We start from the raw sequence: 23,393 nt of genomic DNA on the forward strand, positions 1-23,393 counted from the left end.
TCATCGTATCAAAAAGGTTTTACACATTGCGACATCGCAAGTGACGCCGGATGTGCGTCACTTTCGATTTGACCCCATCGACATCGCACATGTGATGTCGCAACGTGCAAAGCCGCCCTAAAAGTGTGACATGGAAAACAAAAAAATCGCAGATCAGCAACATAGATGGCAAAAAAATGAATGCCTTTGAATATGGTTGCGCAAAATCGAAAAACTTTTTTTTTAGTTGTTTAAAGGGAATGTGTCAGCAGTTTTTTGCTACCTTATCTGAGAGCCGCACGATGTAGGCAAAGAGATGCTGTATCCAATGATGTATCACTTAGATTACTGAGAGAGCTGTCCTGCCCACACCAGGGTCTCAATACAGATTGTACATTGACAATGAGGTGTCAATCAGAGGAGGGGCATGAAGGACTGCCATGCCCCTGACATTGTAGTCTGAGTAATAAGAAGTCCTGCTGCTTAACACTAGAAGTCCCAGAGAGGGGTCAATTAACATTTCTACCATTGAAACCCTATGGAGCTCGAAATTCCTAGGACTTCTAGTGTTAAAGGGAATCTGTCAGTTGATTTTGTAGTAAAATACTAATGTTTTCTTTAAATAGGGCTGAAGAAGACTTTTCAGTATCATTAAGTTTTATTGTTCTACCTTATCCTATTATCTTGCTGTAAGCTCCATAGAATTCAGTGTCTTTTGATGGCTAGTCAAGTGTATGTAAATACAATTTGCATATTCACTGCTCCCCCCACCCACCTCTCAGTGCATACACTATCACATCTGAGAGGTGGGAGGGAGTATGGGTGGGGGCAGCAGTGCAAATTGAGTTCAGATTTAGTATTACTGAGGAAGGGGGGTGCAGGGCAGTTTGTATTTACATATGCTTGACTAAACACTGATATTTACAGTTCTTACAAAAAGATAACAGGATTAATGAATAATGAGCAATGAAACTTACTGATCTTGAAAAGTCTCCTTAAGCCCTATTTAATGATAACATTAGTATTGTACTAGAAAATCACCTTTACATATACTTGACTAGGTACTATGTCACACTGAATTCTACAGAGCTTACAACAAGATAACTATTATGGGGCTGCCTGGTATTATAACTAATAATGAGTAACAGGCAGTCAGGGCCCACCATGCAACTGCTGCTAGTGACAGCAGAAAAGGGTGTCTGTAATACAGAAGTAGTACTTGTTCCTGTTACTTCACAGCAACACAAGGACTAGTACGACACACCCTGTTTAACTCACAGCGAGTACTGTATTAGCATAAACTAATATGTGGTGGCAAATAAATAAGTTAGGGCGACTACACAATACGAATAGGAAATACCTCTGTTACTTCACAGAAGTAAGCTAGTAACTTATCAAAGCATACACTATGCTCCTAGGAAAGGAGAGAATGCACAGGTCTCCTGTTAATGGTCACAGGCAAACCTAAGAACTAACCTCTATTATGCTCATAGAGGAAGTGTAATTTGACAGCTGATAACAGAGAGCAATAGCTTTCTCTGAAATGGCTCAAGTGCAAGTGCCTGTCCAAGCCCCGTGTGCTAACCGCACTATAAGGAGCCAGGGAACTCTCTATGCTATCCGCAGAGAGTAAACAGGAGCGAAGGGGGAGAAGTTCCTACCTAGCCCGACTCCCGTAAAGCATAGGAAGCAGGTACAACGACGCCCGAATCGGTACTAGGTCCCTGTCTAACCCGATACCACTATAGAGATTGGTAGCGGGGATAGTATGCAGACTCACATGGAGTGTCTACTCCCACACAAGCGCATGTAAAGACTGAGCGCCGAGAGGCAGGCTCCCCTTTATAAACTTGGCTCCACCCACAAGATGGAGGATAATTAACAGGAACAACCCTGGGCCAATAGTAACGAGCAACGACAGAAGTGACGTCACCCTCTGCCAATCATGTAATGCCACGTCACATGCCGAGGACCATGTGATCCCCGCATCATCTGTGACATCACCCACGGCCAATCATGTAATGCCACGTCACATGCCGAGGACCATGTGATCCCCACATCATTTGTGACATGACCCACGGCCAATCATGTAATACCACGTTGCAGACATGCTCAGAACAGAGTACACACCTAGCCTCAGAAATGACTAAGTCCGTGAGCATGCTCAGTAGCTCAAAATTGGGACTTAGACTCAGGAAGCTAAGAAGTTCCCAAACGACTGGAACGACGCAAAGGAGAAGCAGAAGGAGAAGGGGAAAGTGGAGCAACAGACCCAGGGGCCATAACAATAACATACAGCAACAAAACTTACTGACCCTGAAAGGTCTCCTTAAGCCCTATTTAAAGATAACATTAGTATTGTACTAGAAAATCACCTTTACATATGCTTGACTAGTTACAATGTCACACTGAAGTCTACAGAGCTTACAACAAGATAACAGGATAAGGTAGAGCAATAACACTTACTGATCCTGAAAGGTCTCCTTAAGACCCATTTGAAAATAACAGTATTGTACTAGAAAATCACCTTTCCATATGCTTGACTAGTTACTATGTCTCACTGAATTCTACAGAGCTTACAAGATAACAGGATAACATAGAGCAATAAAACTTACTGATCCTGATCCTGAAAGGTCTCCTTAAGCCTTATTTAAAGATAGCATTAGTATTGTACTGGAAAATCACCTGGCAGATTCCCTTTAAACAAACATAAATAAACAGCTGATTGGACCTTGACAAGACAGGCATCCTTGAATGCTGTAGTTTAACCCTTCCAGCATGCGGTCTTTAGCTTACATAGCAAAAACCTGCTGACAGATTCCCTTTCATGCTAAAATATTACAGGACAATAGGGGTTAATGTCAAAAATCCATGGTGCTTTAGAATATAGAATGGTCTAGTCCAGAACGGGTTAGTGTAAAAGTCCCTGGTGGCCTCATTTTTTGATTTATAGGTTGACAGGTCTATGGTTCTTGTACACACAGCTATGTCTTATTTTGGTTTGGTTGGGATTTAATTGTAAGTGTATCATTCCTTTCTTTTTCCTCTTCTTAGAAGTCAAACCGAAAAAAAATTAATATTGTGTTAAAATTAGCTTTGCAATAAAAGTACAGAAGAGCAATATTCCTTCCCTTACCCGGCTGCTCCTCATTGTCAGCGCTCATTACTTATAAACAGATTAGATATTGAAATGAAGCCACACATCAATTCTCCAGAAAGTCGTAAGGAGGACATAAAGATTTTATGTAATAGTGTAAGGAAACTTCATAAAATGACAGATCAGGCAGTTTGCATCGTTTTAGCTCCCACTTATCTTCCCATTCTTGCTTTAAAGAGGCAATTCTACTATTCTAGTTCTTAACTTTAGTGTCCAGTAATCTGTAGGTATATAGAATTGATGCAAATTGATTTGTATGACCCCGTGGCCAATTCAATAATCTGTGTCTGTCACATGCGAGACCTGACAACCGCCTGTTAGTTCGTGGCTCTTCTTTTCAATAGCCTTTTGCGCATCGTACTATATCATTTACAGAGAAAATCAAGGTGCAGTACTTTTTATATCAACAGGACATCAACCTTTTGAGAAAATAGGAAAGCAGAACTGTATGTGCCTACCTTGCTTATTTAAAGCAGGGAAAGCAGTACTATCTGTGCCTACATCATTTATTTGAAAGCAGTGAACTCAGTACTGTCTGTGACTGCATCATTTATTGAAAGCAGGGAAAGCAGTACTGTCTGTGCATAAATCAATTATTAGGAAAAGCAATACTGTCTGTGCCTACATCATTTATTGAAAGCAGGGAAAGCAGTACTGTCTGTGCCTACATAATTTATTGAAAGCAGGAAAAGCAGTACTGTCTGTGCCTACATCACTTATTGAAAGCAGTGAACTCAGTACTGTCTGTGCCTACATCATTTATTGAAAGCAGGTGAAGCAGTACTGTCTGTGCCTACATCAATTATTGAAAGCAGGTGAAGCAGTACTGTCTGTGCCTACATAAGTTATTGAAAGCAGTACTGTCTGTGCCTACATAATTTGTTGAAAGCAGCGAAAGCAGTACTGTTTGTGCCTACAGCATGTATTGAAAGCGGGTGAAGCAGTACTGTCTGTGCCTACATCAATTATTGAAATAGGGAAAGCAGTACTGTCTGTGCCTACATCACTTACAGGTAGAAACAGGGAAGCAGAATAAGTAAAAGGAAAAAATGGGGATACATTATTGGCTTTGCCTATATCATTTACAGAGAAAAAACAGGTAAAATAATTTCTGTACCTACATTATTTATATGGGGGAAACAGGGAAACAGTACTGTCTGTGCATATTTCATTTAAAAGGGATCTGTCAGTAGGTTTTTTCTAACTCACCTGAGGGCAGCATAATGTAGGAAAAGAGACCCTGAATCCAACGATGTATCACTTAGTTTAGTGAATGTAGCAGTTGTGATACAGTTGTAGTATGAAGCATGGCTGAGAAAGCTAACCCCACCCACATCACAGCTCTCTGTGTACATTGTCTATAGACAGTGAGATCTTTATCACAGGAGGGGGCGTGGTGGGACTAGCAGGCATGCACTGCTGTAGCTGGTATAGTTTAAGCAATGATAAGTTCCTGATGCTAAAAAATTATTAAAGTAAACAGCATCACACAACTTGATAAGAGACACATCACTGAAATCTTTCTTTTACTCCCTACATCATACTATCATCAGATTACATAGTAAAATCTTGCTGACTGGTTACCTTTAAAGCTAGAAAAAGGGATGCAGTACTTTTTGTGCCTACATCATTTACAGGGAAAAATAGAATAGCGGTACAGTTAGTGCCTTCATCAATTACAATGAGAAACAGGGAATCAGTACTATCTGTGCCCACATTATTTAACGGAAGAACCAGGAAAGCAGTCAGGCTGTGCCTACATCATTTACAACAAGAAACAGAGTGGCACTACTATCTGTGCCTAAATTTATTGGAGGAGAGACATGGAGGCAGTACTGGCTATGTCTACATTATGTACAGGAAGAGACAGAGAGGCAGTACTATCTATCATCACTGACCTCCTATACAGGATGGCAGAACTATATGTGACTATGTTATTTATTGTGGAATAGGCTGTATATTATCTGCAGGGTGAGACAGGAAGATAGTACCATTTATGCCTACATCCTTTACATGGAGAGAGGGAAAAAGTACTATCTGTGCTTACATATTTACAGATAGATAATGCTATCCGCGCCTCCATATTATACAGGTAGCAGCACTGTATATCATTTGCAGGGTGACAGCTAGTCGTACATTATTTGCAGGGAGGTGGCACTGTCTGTTCATTTATCTACAGAGAGAGAGACAAGGAAGTAGCACTATCTGTTTCATCATAATTTTCTATAGGATGTACTGGTTTTTACAACGTAACTTCCTCTTAGCAATAAAAGTTTTCGGCCTCTGCTTAATTTGCAGATGATGCACTATAAATGCCAGCTTGCTGGGTCCGCAGTGCCAGTTAACATGCAGCGCTCTGCACTTGTGCCATGTAGATTTTGCTGTGTCGGTGATGTAGGTTTAGACCCAGCAATGCACGATACAAATCTGATTTGCAGCCTCAGCTCACGGGAGCCAAATTTAATTTCTTAACATTTCATTTACAGCTTCAGCGACACCGAGTCATGGAGATTTAAATGCAGAGTGTTCTTGTATCCGTGTGCCGGGCGTGTATATAGCGGGATGTGACCCTTTATAATCTTCTACTTTGCTAAGCTTTGCAGGTTTGCTGTAGAGGCGGCTACGTCGCGCTTTAATCTCAATGCCATTCGTTTACCTTCATAGCCGTGCTGCTGCAAAAAATACTGATTGTTCTACCTCCAATTAAAGGGAAGGTGTCACCAGGTTTTTCCCTTATGAGCTGCGGCCACCACCAGTGAGCTCTTATATACGGCATTCCAGAATACTGTATATAAGAGCCCAGGCCGCTCTGTATAACGTTAAAAAACCCTTTTATTATACTCCCGTAGGGGGCGGTGCGGTCCGATGGGTGTCGCTGCTCTCTGTGGCGATCTCCATCCTTCTTCTTCTGAGGACGTGTCCTACGTCTTACACATTGGCCGGCATTGAGGTCCTGCACATCTTCAGTACTTTGTTCTGCCCTCGGCACAGAATATCAAAGTATTCCTGTGCAAGACCGCAATGTCAGCGTGTGTTGACGACGTAGGACAACTCATCCACAGTGGGCTGGGTAGAAGGAGGACGGTGATTGCTGTAGAGATTGCTGTAGGCGCCGGACGGGAAAGCAGCAAAAGCCATCGGACCGGACCGACCCGACCCCTAGGGGAGTATAATAAAAGCTGGTTTTTACATTCTACAGAGTGGCCTGGGCTCCTATATACAGTATTCTGGAATGCTGTGTATAAGAGCCCAGTGGTGAGGGCCACAGCTTATAGGGGTCAAATCTGGTGACAGGTTCCCTTGAAATGTACATGGCCAATTTAAGTGTGAGTGTTTCCCATCGGCACCATGTCCACGAGGACAGAACCTATTCTTGTTCTGGATTCTTAAAGATGTATTTTGTTAAAAGCAAGTCATTACTGACCCACAAGCTAAGTGATAACTTCCAGATCAGTGAGTACCCGACTGCTAAGACCCCCATAATCAACAGCGGAGCAGCGGTCGAGCATTCAAGCGACCTAACCAAACACTGTACTTGGATCTATGGTGGGCCCATAAAGATTGAATAAAGTGCCAGTGCACATGCTCAAACGCTGTACTTGGTGATCTATGTTGGTCCCATAGAGATTGAATAAAGTGCAAGTGCACATACTGCACCGCTGTACTTCGGGTTCTATGGTGGTCCCATAGAGATGGAATAAAGTGCCAGTGCATATACTGCACCGCTGTACTTGGGGATCTACGTTGGTCCCATAGAGATTGAATACAGTGCCAGTGCACATGCTCCACCGCTGTACTTGGGGATCTACGGTGGTCCCATAGAGATGGAATAAAGTGCCAGTGCACATACTGCACCGTTGTACTTGGGGATCTGCGGTGGTCCCATAGAGATTGAATACAGTGCCAGTGCACATGCTCCACCGCTGTACTTGGGGATCTACGGTGGTCCCATAGAGGAGGACAGAACCTTTTCTTATTCTAGATTCTTAAAGATGTATTCTGGTAAAAGCAAGTCATTACTAACCCACAAGATAAGTGATAACTTCCAGATCAGTGAGTAGCCGACTGCTAAAACCCCCATGATGAACAGTGAAGCAGCGGTTGAGCATGCAAGCGACCTAATCAAATTTTGTACTTAGATCTATGGTGGTCCTATAGAGATTGAATACAGTGCCAGTACACATGCTCCAAAACTGTACTTGGGGGGTCTACAGTGGTCCCATAGAGATTGAATAAATTGCCAGTGCACATGCTCTACCACTGTACTTGTGGGATCTACGATGGTCCCATAGAAATTGAATAAATTGCCAGTGCATTATGCTCCAACGCTGTACTTGGGGATCTATGGTGGTCCCATAGAGATTGAATAAAGTGCCAGTGCACATATTGCACCCCTTTACTTGGGGATCTATAGTCGTCCCATAGAGATTGAATAAATTGCCAGTGCACATGCTGAACCGCTGTACTTGTGGGATCTACGATGGTCCCATAGAGATTGAATACAATGCCAGTGCACATGCTCCACCGCTGTACTTGTGGATCTACAGTGATCCCATAGAGATTGAATACAATGCCAGTGCACATGCTCCACCGCTGTACTTGTGGATCTATGGTGGTCCCATAGAGATTGAATACAATGCCAGTGCACATGCTCCACCGCTGTACTTGGGGATCTACAGTCGTCCCATAGAGATTGAATACAATGCCAGTGCACATGCTCTACCGCTGTACTTGGGGATCTACAGTGGTCCCATTGAAATTGAATAAAGTGCCAGTGCACATGCTCCACCGCTGTACTTGTGGATCTATGGTGGTCCTATAGAAATTGAATAAACTGCCAGTGCACATGCTCCACTGCTGTACTTGTGGATCTATGGTGGTCCCATAGAAATTGAATAAACTGCCAGTGCACATGCTCCACCGCTGTACTTGTGGATCTATGGTGGTCCCATAGAGATTGAATAAATTGCCAATGCACATGCTCCACCGCTGTACTTGTGGATCTATGGTGGTCCCATAGAAATTGAATAATCTGCCAGTGCACATGCTCCACCGCTGTACTTGTGGATCTACAGTAGTCCCATAGAGATTGAATAAAGTGCTAGTGCGCATGTTCCACCGCCGTCGTCTCCATTTTTGGCAATCCCATAGGTAACGCAGGAAACAACAATGTGCATGCTCAAACCTCAGAGCATTGGAGCAGGAATTGGCTATCAGTGGAGATCTCAGCAATTAGACCCCCACCAATGTAGAAATCCTAAGCTCTTCCTCTTTAAAATATCCCTTTTAGTTACATCTATGTAAATGTGGAAATGAATATTAATCTTGTATCTTGTAAACCTGGAACAAACCTTTTTTTTCTTTCTTTCTTGTAGGATGAGTTTGATCCCTTCAAGAACACTTCATCATCTAGAAGAAATCGACGGTAGATGTTATTAGCCATTTAGGCTGTCATCACATTCTTCCACTTTGTCAGCAATAACAAAAGACATCCAAGAATTATCCAGCCGCCAACTTTGTTAACAGTTCTCTTGCCCTTTTCACTCCGATATGCACTATTATTGCAGAGGCTGCTTTGCCTTGACGTGTATAGATCTTACGTCTGTAGTTGTCCAAGTCATCTCCTGTCCGTGGCGGGTTAGCCGAGTCTCCTCTGTGCTGCTCATTTGTTCATGGAATAGTCTATAATCTGTTCTCAGATATAAATCTTAAGGGTTTTTTTTACCTAATTTATGTGTTGTTACAAGTTAAAGTTTGCTTATTATTCTCCCGCTGTGCCTTGTGTATTTCTGGCTCATATCGTATCAATTAGCGTTTATCAAGCTTCTGTGAATAATTTGATTTTCTGCATTCCTCATCCTTCTAACATTGTGAGGAAATATTGTCTAAAAGCTGCTAAAGATAAACAAATGCTGACTGACCGCAAACTGCTAGTGTTAAAAAAAAATATGACCTATAGACGTAGAACGATTGCTGACAACAGCCAAGAGCCATACTTTATGTAGAACAATGGCTGACAAAAGCCAAGAGCCATAATAGATGTATAATGATGGCTGACAACAGCTAACACCCATAATAGATGTAGACCGATGGTTAATAACAGCCAAGAGCCATAATAGATGTAGAATGATAGGTGACGACAGCCAAGAGCCATAATAGATGTAGAATGATAGGTGACGACAGCCAAGAGCCATAATAGATGTAGAATGATAGGTGATGAAAGCCAAGAGCCATAATAGATGTAGAATGATAGGTGACGACAGCCAAGAGCCATAATAGATGTAGAATGATGGCTGACCACAGCCAAGACCCATAATAGATGTAGAACGATAGCTGACAACAGCCAAGAGCCACAATAGATGTAGAATGATGGCTAACAACAGTCAAGACCCATAATGGATGTAGAATGATGGCTGACAACAGTAAAGACCCATAATGGATGTAGAACAATGGCTGACAACGGCAAAGACCCATAATGGATGTAGAACAATGGCTGACAACGGCAAAGACCCATAATGGATGTAGAATGATGGCTGACAACAGCCAAGAGCCACAAGAGATGTAGAATGATGGCTGACAACAGGCAAGACCCATAATAGATGTATACGATGGCCGACAAGATCCAAGACCCATAATAGATGGAGAACGATGGCTAACAGTCAAGACCCGTAATGGTAGTAGAACAATGGCTGACAACAGCTAAGACCCATAATGGATGTAAATCAATGGCTGACAACAGCCAAAAATCATAATGGATATAGAATGATGCTTGACAACAGCCAAGGCCCATAATGGATGTAGAATGATGGCCAACAACATCCAAGACCCATAATAGATGGAGAATGATGACTAACAAGTCAAGACTCATAATAGAGGTAGAATGATGGCTGACAACAGCTAAAACCCTTAATAGATGTAGAACAATGGCTGACAATGGCAGACCCATAATGGACGTATAATGATGGCTGACAATAGCCATGCCCCATAATAGATATAGAGCAATGCCTGACAATAGTGGACAGTCATTGTGTGCTGACAGCGTGCCTTTAACAACACACAGAACTTAGAGTCAATGCCAAACTGCTAAAAAATTTGCAAGACTGACGACTGCTGGAGACTTACTGGTCGACACACTCAGGACCATTAAGAGCTTCCACACTGCTAGTTGAGTGTCACATAGACTGACAGCAACTGAGAAGCTGCTACTTTGCAATAACGACCACTGACGAGACAAAAAACACTGATTGCTGGTTTACTTTGCTCCTACATTACCAGTGATCATTTGTAATAGATGGGGAAACTTGGCATGTGCTCAGGAGATTACACATTTAGCTTTCATGTTAAAATACTGACGGTGTAACAGATAAGCCCGGCGACCCGCGACTCCAGACAGAGGTGCTCTTTTTAGCCGCTGTCCCCTCTGCTTAAAGAGGTCCAACCACCACAAATGTCCTATATAAACTAAAGCCAGTGCTATACTGGCGCTATCATGCTGATTCTATACATACCTTTAGTTGTGAGATCAAATGGAAGGATAACCCCGGCACACTACCACTCCCAAAAATAGACAATAATCCAGTAATAAATATGCAAAAAAAGTTTCTTTATTGATCAGGTTTGTTCAAAATTTATCACGTGCATGTGCTTGGTCCACAAATTAATTAAGACGTTTCGGCCAGGGGCCTTCGTCAGCATGGACTTTTATCACGAAATTATAAGGCAAAGAAACTAGGCTCTTGAGCCGCATTAAGATAATGTGGAGAGTCACTCCAATGTCATACAGTGTAATTAATAAGGTACTATCAGGTGCTAAATGTGCACTGCATCAGGGGCGATGTAGCAGGTACTAGGACTCCATACAAAACTAGAAAGCAGGACGGGGGAAGGGTTCCAGGACCTAAATGTCACCCGTCTTCAATGAGACAGCATATACTGAGTCATATTAATTTACATGTGGCATAGCTGCTAGACCCTGCTGCAAAAGGATCAGGATTCTTTAGAAAAGCAAGTAGGTTATGGCCTGTGTGAGCTGTTAGTCCTGCCAATATATGTGAAAAAATGCTAACCTAGACACGTCCAGGGAGGAAGTGTGGCCGGTGAATCCGGTAGGAGAATGTGATCATTCCTAACCTCCGCTGGGCATGTGTACCATGTGAGGGGTCCTGCACCATGCACCTGGTTGTGTACCATGTGAGGTGCAGGACCCCTCACATGGTACACATGCCCAGCAGAGGTTAGGAATGATCACATTCTCCTACCGGATTCACCGGCCACACTTCCTCCCTGGACGTGTCTAGGTTAGCATTTTTTCACATATATTGGCAGGACTAACAGCTCACACAGGCCATAACCTACTTGCTTTTCTAAAGAATCCTGATCCTTTTGCAGCAGGGTCTAGCAGCTATGCCACATGTAAATTAATATGACTCAGTATATGCTGTCTCATTGAAGACGGGTGACATTTAGGTCCTGGAACCCTTCCCCCGTCCTGCTTTCTAGTTTTGTATGGAGTCCTAGTACCTGCTACATCGCCCCTGATGCAGTGCACATTTAGCACCTGATAGTACCTTATTAATTACAGTGTATGACATTGGAGTGACTCTCCACATTATCTTAATGCGGCTCAAGAGCCTAGTTTCTTTGCCTTATAATTTCGTGATAAAAGTCCATGCTGACGAAGGCCCCTGGCCGAAACGTCTTAATTAATTTGTGGACCAAGCACATGCACGTGATAAATTTTGAACAAACCTGATCAATAAAGAAACTTTTTTTGCATATTTATTACTGGATTATTGTCTATTTTTGGGAGTGGTAGTGTGCCGGGGTTATCCTTCCATTTGTATGTTTTTTACCTCAGAGCACCTATCTATTCAGTGACGCAGAGCTTCTCCTTCGTTGTTTTAGTTGTGAGATCGGATGTATAGTTTCTGAAATACAGGCAAGTAAAATTTGTGAAATGCACTGTTATTTGATTGATAGGTGCAATGTAATATCTAATAAGTGGGTCAGGTTTTGTTAGTTATTCCCACCCCTCTCTGCTGCCTGTCCTTCCTCCCTCTGTCTCTGTTATTACAGGCGGGAGGAAGGACAGGCAGCAGACAGACGCGGGAATAACTAGCAAAACACGACCCACCTATTAGATATTCCGTTGCACCTATCAATCAAATAACAGTGCATTTCACAAACTTTACTTGCCTGTATTTCAGAAACTATACATCCGATCTCACAACTAAAGGTATGTATAGAATCAGCATGATAGCGCCAGTATAGCACTGGCTATAGTTTAATCCTGGTGGTTGGTCCTTTTTAATCAACCTTATAATTTTAATATAAACTCCACCAGTCACAATGTTATGGCTGGGAAAACCACTTTAAGTTGTTAATTTTCACTTTAAAACCCAAATACTTGCGTTTGAAACAACCAAAGATAAAGATCCATTCGTGATTGACTTCGGACTCTAAGTGCGCTGATCTTTGCCGTCACATCATCGCGGAGCTCTTGTAACCTCACACTGGTTTATGGGGTATGGATTGATACATGGAATCCAAGGACGTGAATTCAGGTATCGGTCCGTTTTGTAATTGACTGTGTACAAATGTGATACATCACTACCGTCACTGCTTCATTTTGTGCTTTTCAATTTACATTACATAAAGGAAAAAAGCTCCATTTGGAATGTAAGAATGTGTAGAATTCTACTGCCACTAAGCAACTGCCAAAGACATATTGGCTCGTGAGAGCGTGCTGTCAATCATTTTCACACAAACTCGTTAGAGGTCGTTGATGGTGTTAGAATTTTTTTTAAAGAAGTGCCAGCTTGTGTATGGCTGCTGAGTAGCAACCAAAATAATTCTAATGCCCCCTTAAAGTAAAACTTTACTTTACTTTAAACAATATTAAAAGGGGCTGTCCAGCTTGACAAAAATATCTTTAAATATGTTTAAGATAGCCAGAGATACAATTTACTAATATACTTTAATTATTAAAGGTGTTCTGATGTCCAGTTATCAGTGCCGGTTATGACCGCTCCACTTCCATTTTGAGTTTGAGACCAGAATTTTCCAGGTTGGTGCATGGTGTTATGTAGGCTGGCTGATATGTTTAATTTCAATATCTAAGCCAACAGCCCCCTTCTCTGTCAGGGCTTAGATATCCGCATGGCATGGAGCTAAAAATGATTGCATGGCATCCAGATGAAAGTGAGTGCATGGCATCCAGCTGAAAGTGAGTGCATGGCATCCAGCTGAAAGTGGGTGCATGGCATCCAGCTGAAAGTGAGTGCATGGCATCCAGCTGAAAGTGAGTGCATGGCATCCAAATGAAAGTGAGTGCATGGCATCCAGCTGAAAGTGACTGCATGGCATCCAGCTGAAAGTGAGTGCATGGTATCCAGCTGAAAGTGAGTGCATGGTATCCAGCTGAAAGGGAGTGCATGGCATCCAGCTGAAAGGGAGTGCATGGCATCCAGCTGAAAGGGAGTGCATGGCATCCAGCTGAAAGGGAGTGCATGGCATCCAGCTGAAAGAGAGTGCATGGCATCCAGCTGAAAGGGAGTGTATGGCATCCAGCTGAAAGGGAGTGCATGGCATCCAGCTGAAAAGAATATCTGTAAATCCAGAGCCAATCAGCATCACTGTAGAATGTTCTAAACAATGCTGATTGGATGAGAGCGGTCCATGACACTCCCCTCACAATTTTCTTGTGAACTGTCTTTAGTAGTTGATGCGTAGCATAGTCCGTACTCCCCAATATATTACATAGCCTTTACCTTATAACCGAGAAGCATTAAGCAAAGGGATGTTCTTTGATTGAGCTTATGATTGAAAATGACTGTGGATGTCACAGCGGACAATGAAATTACCGACTGGTTACACTCAAAACGGATGACTCCGATAATGAGAAAGCCCCTTCACAATCTGCACCGTTCGTGTGAGGCGTGCACTATATACATGGAGTCCTGCGTTACCTGTGATGTGGCGGCTGTGATTGGCAGAGGTCTCCGGGGTCTCCATTGATTGACTCTGCTGAAGTCCTGATATAAGCATGTCTCCAGTGCATTCGCAGAGGTTGCCGTGACATACAGGCGGTGACAGCTCGCAGCTACCCGCTCTGAATTACACTGCCTCAGTGCATTAACATTGTGATGGCCGCGCTCATATAGGAAGAAATTCTACAGAAACCCTGGATAATTCTCCTTATTAAAGTGAAAATGCTCATACGGTAGTTCCAGTAATGCAATGATAGAATGCAGCCAGAGGTTTCAGAGACTCCCTTTTAAATGCATTTCAGTCTGTAAAACTAACAGTGCAAATTATATAGAGTAATGTCAACAGAAGAAGTTGAGTAACTTGTTAAATTTTATAAATTGTGTTGTACTGATCAGGAATCACATGCTACATTATACTCCAGAGCTGCACTCTCTATTCTGCTGGTGCAGTCACTGTGTACATACATTGCTCATCCTGTTCGATCCTGAGTTTCATCCTGTATTATACTCCAGAGCTGCACTCACTATTCTGCTGGTGCAGTCACTGTGTGCACACATTACATTACTGATCCTGTACTGATCCAGAGTTACCTCCGGTATTATACTCCAGAGCTGCACTCTCTATTCTGCTAATTGTCACAGGAAATAGTTAACAACGCTGTTTCCAGTCACTTACCTAGCAGCCTATCTGAGCTCCTAAACCGCAGGGGACAGTTTGTGTTTTCCTACATCATTGTTTAGTGCAGACATTGAGCCAGCAAGGGTTTCTCGGATATTACATCTCTACAGTATGCAGAATGCAGCTCTGGAGTACACTAAGCACTGGTCAGTACAACATTACCAGAGTATTTACAAAGTGTCTCATCTTTTTATCTACATGGAGGTGATGATACTTTGCAAATCTTTCTGTACCCTCAAATGGTAGGACTACACAGCCGAGAAAGTCTGCCAAACCGTCTGGTTATAGTACCGCTGCAGTGCGGATCACAGCCGCCACATTTGCGTCAGTATGTCTCCTTTGAAGTAAATGAGAGATGAAAACTGATGAAGACTTAGGGGTACTTTGCACACTACGACATCGCAAGCCGATGCTTGCGATGCTGAGCACGATAGTCCCCGCCCCCGTCGCAGCTGCGATGTCATAGTGATAGCTGGCGTAGCGAACATTATCGCTATGGCAGCTTTACATGCACTCACCTGCCCTGCGACGTCGCTCAGGCCGGCGACCCGCCTCCTTCCTAAGGGGGCGGGTCATGCGGCGTCATAGCAACGTCACATGGCAGGCAGCCAATAGAAGAGGAGGGGCGGAGATGAGCGGGACGTAAACATCCCGCCCACCTCCTTCCTTCCGCATAGCCGGCCTGGACGCAGGTAGGAGATGTTCCTCCCTCCTGCGGCTTCACACAGAGCGATGTGTGCTGCCGCAGGAACGAGGAACAACATCGTAACATCGGTATTTCCCAAATCATGGGAATGTCCGACGCTACACCGATGATATGACGCTTTTGCACTCGTTAATTGTATCAAAAATGCTTTACACACTACGATGTTGACAGCGACGACGGATGTGCGTCACTTTTGATTTGACCCCACCGACATCGCAGCTGCGATGTCGTAGTGTGCAAAGTGCCCCTTAAACTCATCCAACTTCCTCCAATACCTATGGATGAGTGGCAACTCGGGTGTAGACATCTTTCTACTGCTTGAAAGATCCAGGATCAGAAGTTGGGCCTCCAAAGACGCAACTCCTATGACGCAAATTTGGTCAAAACGTCCAAAAAGGGACAGACCTTTCTGTAAATGTAGCCTAAGGCGGGAGTGCTCACTTACTTAGGGGCAGGACCTGGGCACTCCTGGGCGGTGGGACTTAACCCCCTTTATTTTACCAACCAATATGTCAGTAAAACAATTTAATCCGTCACGTCTTTATACCAGATATTGTAATCCTCTGCTGAAAATACATTTCTCTACATCAGCGGCGCGGTGCGTTTAGACTATTACTTCCTGGATGAACGCTAAGTCACAATGTTTTCCTCGCGGACACACTCGGAGGAATAGTCAGGAGAATAGAAGCTGTTTCCAGAAGACCTCGGAATCGTGACTCATGTTGATTCATTGGACTCTGGAAACATTATTAGATGTGACCTTGGGTTTCTCTGTTATTTTTAGAATGTACGGCCTTCTTTCTTTTTGTTTTTCTCTTTACATGGTGACCTGCTACTCTTTATTGCAGGGCTCCTATTTTGTGAATGATGAGACCGGGGGAGGGGAAATTCTGTAATAAATTTCTGAAATGTAAATGATTTGCCTTTAATAAAGATATGTTTTATTATTGTTCTTTATCCTGTTTGTGTCTCAATTTATATCATTGAAACCTAACTTTGAAAAATTCCACATGATGAATCAAATAATAGGTAAGCGGTACGATAACCATATGGACGTGAGGCTAAATTAAGACAAAATGTGCCCATATTGAGCTCCATATCATCATATTTCAATGTGTGTGTACATTCTAGCCCCAACTGGGGGTCTGATGCTCAAAACTAGATGGCAGACTAGGCTCGGTTCACACTTACACAATTTTCTATACCAGGGCTGGGTAAAGTGTGGCCCGCGGGCCACATCCGCCCCCCTGGTATTTCCAGTCCGGCCCTTGGCTTTTCCAGTCCAGCCCTTGGCCTTTCCTGTCCGGCCCCTGGCTTTTCCAGTCCGACCCACGGGCTACACCATGCACTCCGACACTCAGCCGCTGCCTACCCACTTGTGTCACCGCTATTTGCATCCATGGGATAGAGGACGGCGCTGCTGGCTCTATATTCCACCAATCAGGTGAGGAAGAGCAGACATGATGACGTGTGTGGATCATCAGTGTATTGGGGGTAGGGGAAGGAAGCAAGGTGAGTGTGGGGGGTTTTCCTTTTCATGTGTATGGGATATTTGCATGTATGTAGGAAGCTGTGTGGGGGCTCATAATGTATATAAAGGGCTATGTGGGCACCCATAAATTATATAAGAGGCTATGTGGGGGCTCATGCTGTATTTAGGACGCTTTTGGAGTACATAATGTATTTAGGAAGGTATGTGAAAATAATATTCCAGTAACTGCTTCTCATTGTAGTCAGAACCCCCGTTATTATATGTTTCTCTGGTCCACAACACAAGGATCAGTCCATTCCACACAAAAAGTGGGGGTTCTGAATACACGGAGACAGAGGTAAAGGAATGCAAAGAACAGAAAATACACAAAACATTAAATAATATCCCAACATTCCCCCTCTCCAACACCTCTTTTTATTTGATCTTATTTTATTTCATATCACAATTAAAATTGAGAAATATGTGAAGAAATCTGCAGCTCAAAAGCTCAGCAACATCCTTCCTCCTCCTTAGTGACTGTTAAGGCTCCGTTACACAAAACGACATCGCTAATGAGATGTCATTGGGGTCACGGATTTCGTGACGCACATCCGGCCTCGTTAGCGACGTCGTTGAGTGTGACCCGTACGAACGACCGCTAACGATCACAAATACTCACCTAATCGTTGATACGTCGTTCAAATCCCAAAAATCGTTTATGGTGCTGGATGCAGGTTGTTCGTCGTTCCTGAGGCAGCACACATCGCTACGTGTGACACCCCAGGAATGACGAACAACACCGTACCTGCGTCCTCCGGCAACGAGGTGGACGTCACTTTCCTGCGGCTGGTCTCCGCCCCTCCGCTTCAATTGGACGGCTGCCGTGTGACGCCGCATGAACCGCCCCCTTAGAAAAGAGGCTGTTCGCTGGCCACAGCGATATCGTTAGGCAGGTAAGTCCGTGTGACGGGGCCTAGCGATATTGTGCGCCACGGGCAGCGATTTGCCGGTGACGCACAAATGATGGGGGCGGGTGCTTTCACGAGCGACATCGCTAGCGATGGCGCTGCTCCTAAAGCCCCCTTTAGACAAATGGCTGCAGCAGGAACCTCCCCCTACTGCTATTTCTACAATAGGAAAAATTATCCACTCCCTTGGATATGGGGAGGCTCTGCAGTCAGCCACCAACCCAAGATGGAATTGATTAGCAGGAAATTAACCCCTTATAATCTGTAGGATTTCTACAAGACTGACTATTTCAGGATCATGCAGACTTACAAACAGTGAGAACAACTAGACTTCTTGCTTAAAAGAATTATCCAGGATTTTGCTTAGTTTTCCCTATTGGGCTTAGAATTTATAGGCAGATAGTTGCTAACAACCTGCTTATTCTGCCCAGTGCTGATCTCTCCTCACGGATCACTCCTACCAGAAATTCTGCGGGTTGCGGTGATATCATTTCGACAGAGCAGCAGCTTCTCTGTCGAGGGGGCATGGCTGCTGATATCATGCCCATTGACAGCTGACTCCCCTCTAACTGCAGGGAGCCACCGGTCATTCGGCATGACGTCGGCACTTACACCATGTTGACAGAGCAGAGCAGCTGCTTCTCTTCCACTCTGCTCTTTCGAGGGGGACGTCACTACCAATGTCATACCAATTGACAGTCAGCTCCCTGCTCTCTAACTGCAGGGAGCCAGCTGTAAATCAGCATGATGTCCGCACTCATGCCCTGTCCGCAGAGCAGAAGGGAAAGAGCTGCTCTGTTGATGTGAGCTCCAATGCAGCAACCGGCAAAGATCGGCAGCGGGTAGAACAAGCAGGTAGTTGGTAACTACCTACCTGTAAGTCCTTAGCCCCATAGGGAAAAATAAGTAAAGTCCCAGATAACCCCTTTAATGTAATGATTTATTTCTAGGTTTAGAGTGCCTTAAAGTCAATAGTCAGTAGCTGCCTAACTGTGGGGAGCCATCTGCCAACATGACATCGGCACTCCCACCCTGTCCACAGAGCAGAAGAGAAAGAACTGCTCTGTTGATGTGAGGTCCAATAAAGCAACCGGCAACGATTGACATCGGGTAGAACAAGCAGGAAGTTGCTAACTCCCTACCTGTAAGTTCTTAGCCCTATAGAGAAAAATAAGTAAAGTCCTGGATAACCCCTTTAATGTAGTGATTTATTTCTAGGTTTAGGGTGCCTTAAAGTCAGAAGATACCTGAGAAATTGTTTACTAGGAGAAGCATGGAGCAACAAGAAGTAGATACCTACAATACATACAATACATGGACATGAGAATGACTATGACACAATCGGAGTCCATTGTGTGTTGCAATCTACCCGCTGTCTTTCGAGGTTTACGCTCCCGCTCTTTTCCCACCCCCATATTCTACATTTCTGCTTTGCTGGTACTGATTGACTTGTATGTGTAAGTACAAGAAGTCAATAAATTCATTATTTTAATGGTTATATTTTGCATAATGTATGTATTTCGGAGACAGGTGACTTGTCTCAATGTGGCAATGTCTCTAAAAGCTCCTGGTGTGTTGTAGAATGCTAATAATTTATTATCAGAGGTTCCATTTTCTCGACCTGTAGTGGCCCGAGTCTCCGGCTGTCTGGCTATCAATGTGTCGTGTAATTGATATCATCCCTTTCCAGATGAAAATAGAAAAGTCCCCAAATCCTCATTCTGACTCCCGGATCACTTCCCATTACTGTTTCCTTCCTGTTGTACATGACCGTTTCTGATGAAACCAGCCTCAAGATTCAATTACTTTATATCTTTCGTCCGCTCACCTGCAAGATATGCGAAATGAAACGTACTTTATAGTGAGTGGAGAAGTAAGCTAATCTGTGTGGTTGGAGTTCCTATCGCTGATTACAGAGCAAAGGCCGTGAAGTGTAGCATTTTTAACTTCAGCCAAGTATTCGGGAAGATCTTCAACTTTCTTAAAGTTACCTGAGCCTTAAAAGTTAGAATATATCAGCGGTTTGTAAAGCTCACACCATAGAGCTCCCCTTCTTCTATTGGAGTGGTTTGATATAAGGGGCTCAGTCTACGGCTGAATCGTATATCCGTATTTGGCATTACCATGATATTGGATAGCGTGCCACATCGCGGTTTTGCAAAGTTTCCAATACCACAGATCATGTCAGGTCAGATATCTTCTTCCTATTAACGCAGAAGGAAGGCGTCATAGCAACTTCTGATATTTGCACACTAAAGTTGGAGGGGGTTGCCAAAGTTGGCTGTTAAAGAGCATGTGGGCAATATACCGTATTTTTCGTTTTAGAAGACGCACCGGATCATACGACACACCCCAAATTTCGAGATAAAAAAGGTAAAAAATTGGGATCCGTATTATCCTTCGGTGTTGTCTTACGGGGGGAGGCGGCACCAGTGGTGGAGTGGAGTCAGACAGAAGGCAGGGGCAGTGCTGGTGGGGTCTGTGCTGGCTGCGGTGGGTCTGTGCTGGCAGCAGAAGCTGCACTGGTTGTGTGGAGCAGGCCATTGCGGCGGGTGTCCCAGATGCTCTGTCGGTGGTCTGGGCTTTAATGAAATGGCACCCGGAGAGGTCGGGATAGAGCCAAGACCTCCATCTGTGCACACGCTGACTCCGGGCACCATCATTTGAAGCCAGAGCATCTGGGACACCCGCTGCACAGCTACTGCAGCGCTTCTGCTGCCAGCACAGCCACCGCAGCTTGCACAGCCGGCCGCCCGCACTTGGAGCCAGCCACCCGCCCGCCTGCACAGAGAGGATGCCGGCCACACACACAGAGAGGCACTCAGCCGCCCTCACGGACAGCCAGACGCACAGAGAGCCGCCTGTACAGACAGCCCCCTACGCCAATTCTCCACCTCCCGGTAAGCTATATTCGGATTTTAAGGCGCACCCCTCTTTTGCCTCCCACATTTTTAGGAGGAAAAATACTGTAACCTTTGTCTATATGCCCTATAATGGAATATGTGCCTCTTAGAGGGTAGTTTCTTCTTTTAGCCTATGCAAACTTGCTAGCACTGGCAGACCTCACCCAATCTGTATGGCATGGACAGCCCTGGCCAGCATGAAATACTACATTTTCTCTATAGAGGTCATTGTGGGGCAAAATGGATGAACAGCCAAAGTTTCCATTGGTGATAGCAGTTGTTGGTTCGGTTTTCTAACCTCCTTGCCGGGGCATCCTCAGTAAGTCACATTTTTTCGTATTTATCAGGTTACTGATCAAGAAATATTTTTATTGTCTACATAACCCCATCGCTTTACAGACTTCATCATCACTGTCCCCAGCCTATATGCTCTATCAGTATATCTTTGGAGTGTGGGAGGAAACAAGCACAAAGGACAGCGATGTCCTCTTTCTTCTTCATATATGGCACTGGACACGTTCAGTCGAAAACAGAACTGGCCGAATCCTGCCCCTAGTGCCAAGGTGAACGGAAAAAAAAAAGAGAGGACCCTGTCTGTCAGGGCCCGATTTAGCCTCCCCTTTGCTTCTGCTCTCCAACCCCCATACACTGGTCAGGGTTGTAATGCCCTGATGGCGGCCCTGCTTGTCGTGCGCACAAGCAGCAGTTTTACACCAAATATGGGGTATCGGCGTACTCAGGAGAAATTGAACATCAAACTTTATGGTCCACTTTCTCCTGTTTCCATTGTGAACATTTGGCTAAAGCAATAATTTTGTTGGAAAAAGTAAAATTCTAATTTTTCCTTCCACATTGCTTTAGCTCCTGTGAAGCCCCTAAAAGATTAATACACTTCTTGAATGTGATTTTGATCACTTTGAGGGGTGCAGTTTTTAGAATAGTGTCACTTTTGGGTAGTTTCTGTCACCTAGGCCTCTCAAAGTCACTTCAAATGTGATGTGGTCCCTAAAAAAAAAATGAATTTTGTAAATTTTGCTGGAAAAATAAGAAACTGATGATAAACTTTTAACCCTTATAACATCCTAACAAAAATAATATACTGTTTTTTTTTGTTTATAAAACGCACCGGATTATAAGACGCACCGGATTATAAGATGCACCCCAAATTTGAAGGAGGAAAATTATTTTTACTGTTAAAATGAGGGCCCATCTTATAATTCTTGTGCCTCTTATATTAGCTCACCGGGGAAGGGCGGCGGTGGTGGAGCGCTCAGGAAGGTCACAGGAGGCAGGATAGGCTATGCTGTGGACTTGGAGGAGGGGGTTTCATGGATCAAGAGGGTCAGTGTACGGAGGGTCTGCGGTACTGCGAACTCATGGGGTGGTACAGCGGTGGGCGCCATTGATCTGCCAGCTGGGGAGGGTGTGTCGTGGCTCAAAAGGATCAGGGTGCGGGAGATGAGGGTCAGTGATACTGTTGGGTGTCACAGAGGCAGGTGCCATTAATTTGCCGACTGGCTCGGAGGAGGTGGTGTCATGGCTCAAGAGGGTCAGTGTGTGACAGCTGAGGGTCAGTGATACTGCAGGCTTGTGGGGTGTTGCAGCGGCGAGCGCCATTGATATGCTGGCGGACTGCAGGCTCCATTGAATTGCCGGCCATTGACACGATGGACTTCAAGAAAGTGGTCGTGGAGGCGGCGCGTGCGCAGATTGGCCTCCGCGGTCGTTTTTTGAAGTCCATCGTGTCAACTACCAGCAATTCAAAGCAACCCACAGATCAATGGTGCCCACCGCCTCGAGCCCCGCAGTATCGCCGATCCTCCACTGCCGCACAATGACCCTCTTGAGATGCGACACCCCCTCCTCCAAGCCCGCCGGCAGATCAATGGCACCAGCCGCCGTGACATCCCACGAGCCCACAGTATCGCCGACCCTCTACTGCCGCACATTGACCCTCCATAGCTGCTCCACTACAGTGCCACCCCCTCCAAACCCTCTGTATCGCCAACCGTGCGCCACCACTGCCGCCCTGGTAAGCCATATGCCGTTTATTAGACACAATTTGGGGGGGGAACAAAAGTGCGTCTTACAAACTGGAAAATATATGTTTAAGAAATGGTGCTGATGTAGACATGTGGGAAATATTTCTGGTTTAAGGGATACAAATTCTAAGTGACATTTTCATATTTTTTTCTCAAATTTTCGATATTTTCATTAATAAAAACAGAATTTACCAATGTCATGAAATGTAATATGTCACTTAAAAATCAATATCGGGATCCGTTCTAGAGTTATAACCTCATCAGTGATTGGAAACGTGGCCTGGTGAGGAAAGGGAAAACAGGCTCGGGGGTGATGGGGATAAGCTAAGAGGCTGTTTTCGGCTGGAGCTTTTATGAATACTTTCCATCCATATCACAGTACCAGCGCTGCCTAGAGTCACTGTAAACAGGAGGCCGCGGATACATGACTGTCTCCATCAATCTGCTGGGTGTTGACTAAACCAACATAGAATAAATAAAAAAAATTATATTCCAAGACT

General features: G+C 44.3%; 1 protein-coding gene across 1 annotated transcript in view; it reads left to right on the forward strand.

The window, feature by feature from the left end:
• Positions 1–10,637, forward strand: part of MRE11 (MRE11 double strand break repair nuclease) — a 314,955-nt gene extending 304,318 nt beyond the window's left edge. Inside the window, exon 20 of the mRNA XM_075337495.1 lies at positions 8,512–10,637. Coding sequence (XP_075193610.1) covers positions 8,512–8,565 — 54 coding nt within the window. The 3' untranslated portion in view covers positions 8,566–10,637. The remainder of the gene's footprint in view (positions 1–8,511) is intronic.
• The last annotated feature ends 12,756 nt before the right edge of the window (positions 10,638–23,393 follow it).

The sequence above is a fragment of the Anomaloglossus baeobatrachus genome, chromosome 2 (genome assembly GCF_048569485.1).
Source record: "Anomaloglossus baeobatrachus isolate aAnoBae1 chromosome 2, aAnoBae1.hap1, whole genome shotgun sequence".
Taxonomy (NCBI): domain Eukaryota; kingdom Metazoa; phylum Chordata; class Amphibia; order Anura; family Aromobatidae; genus Anomaloglossus; species Anomaloglossus baeobatrachus.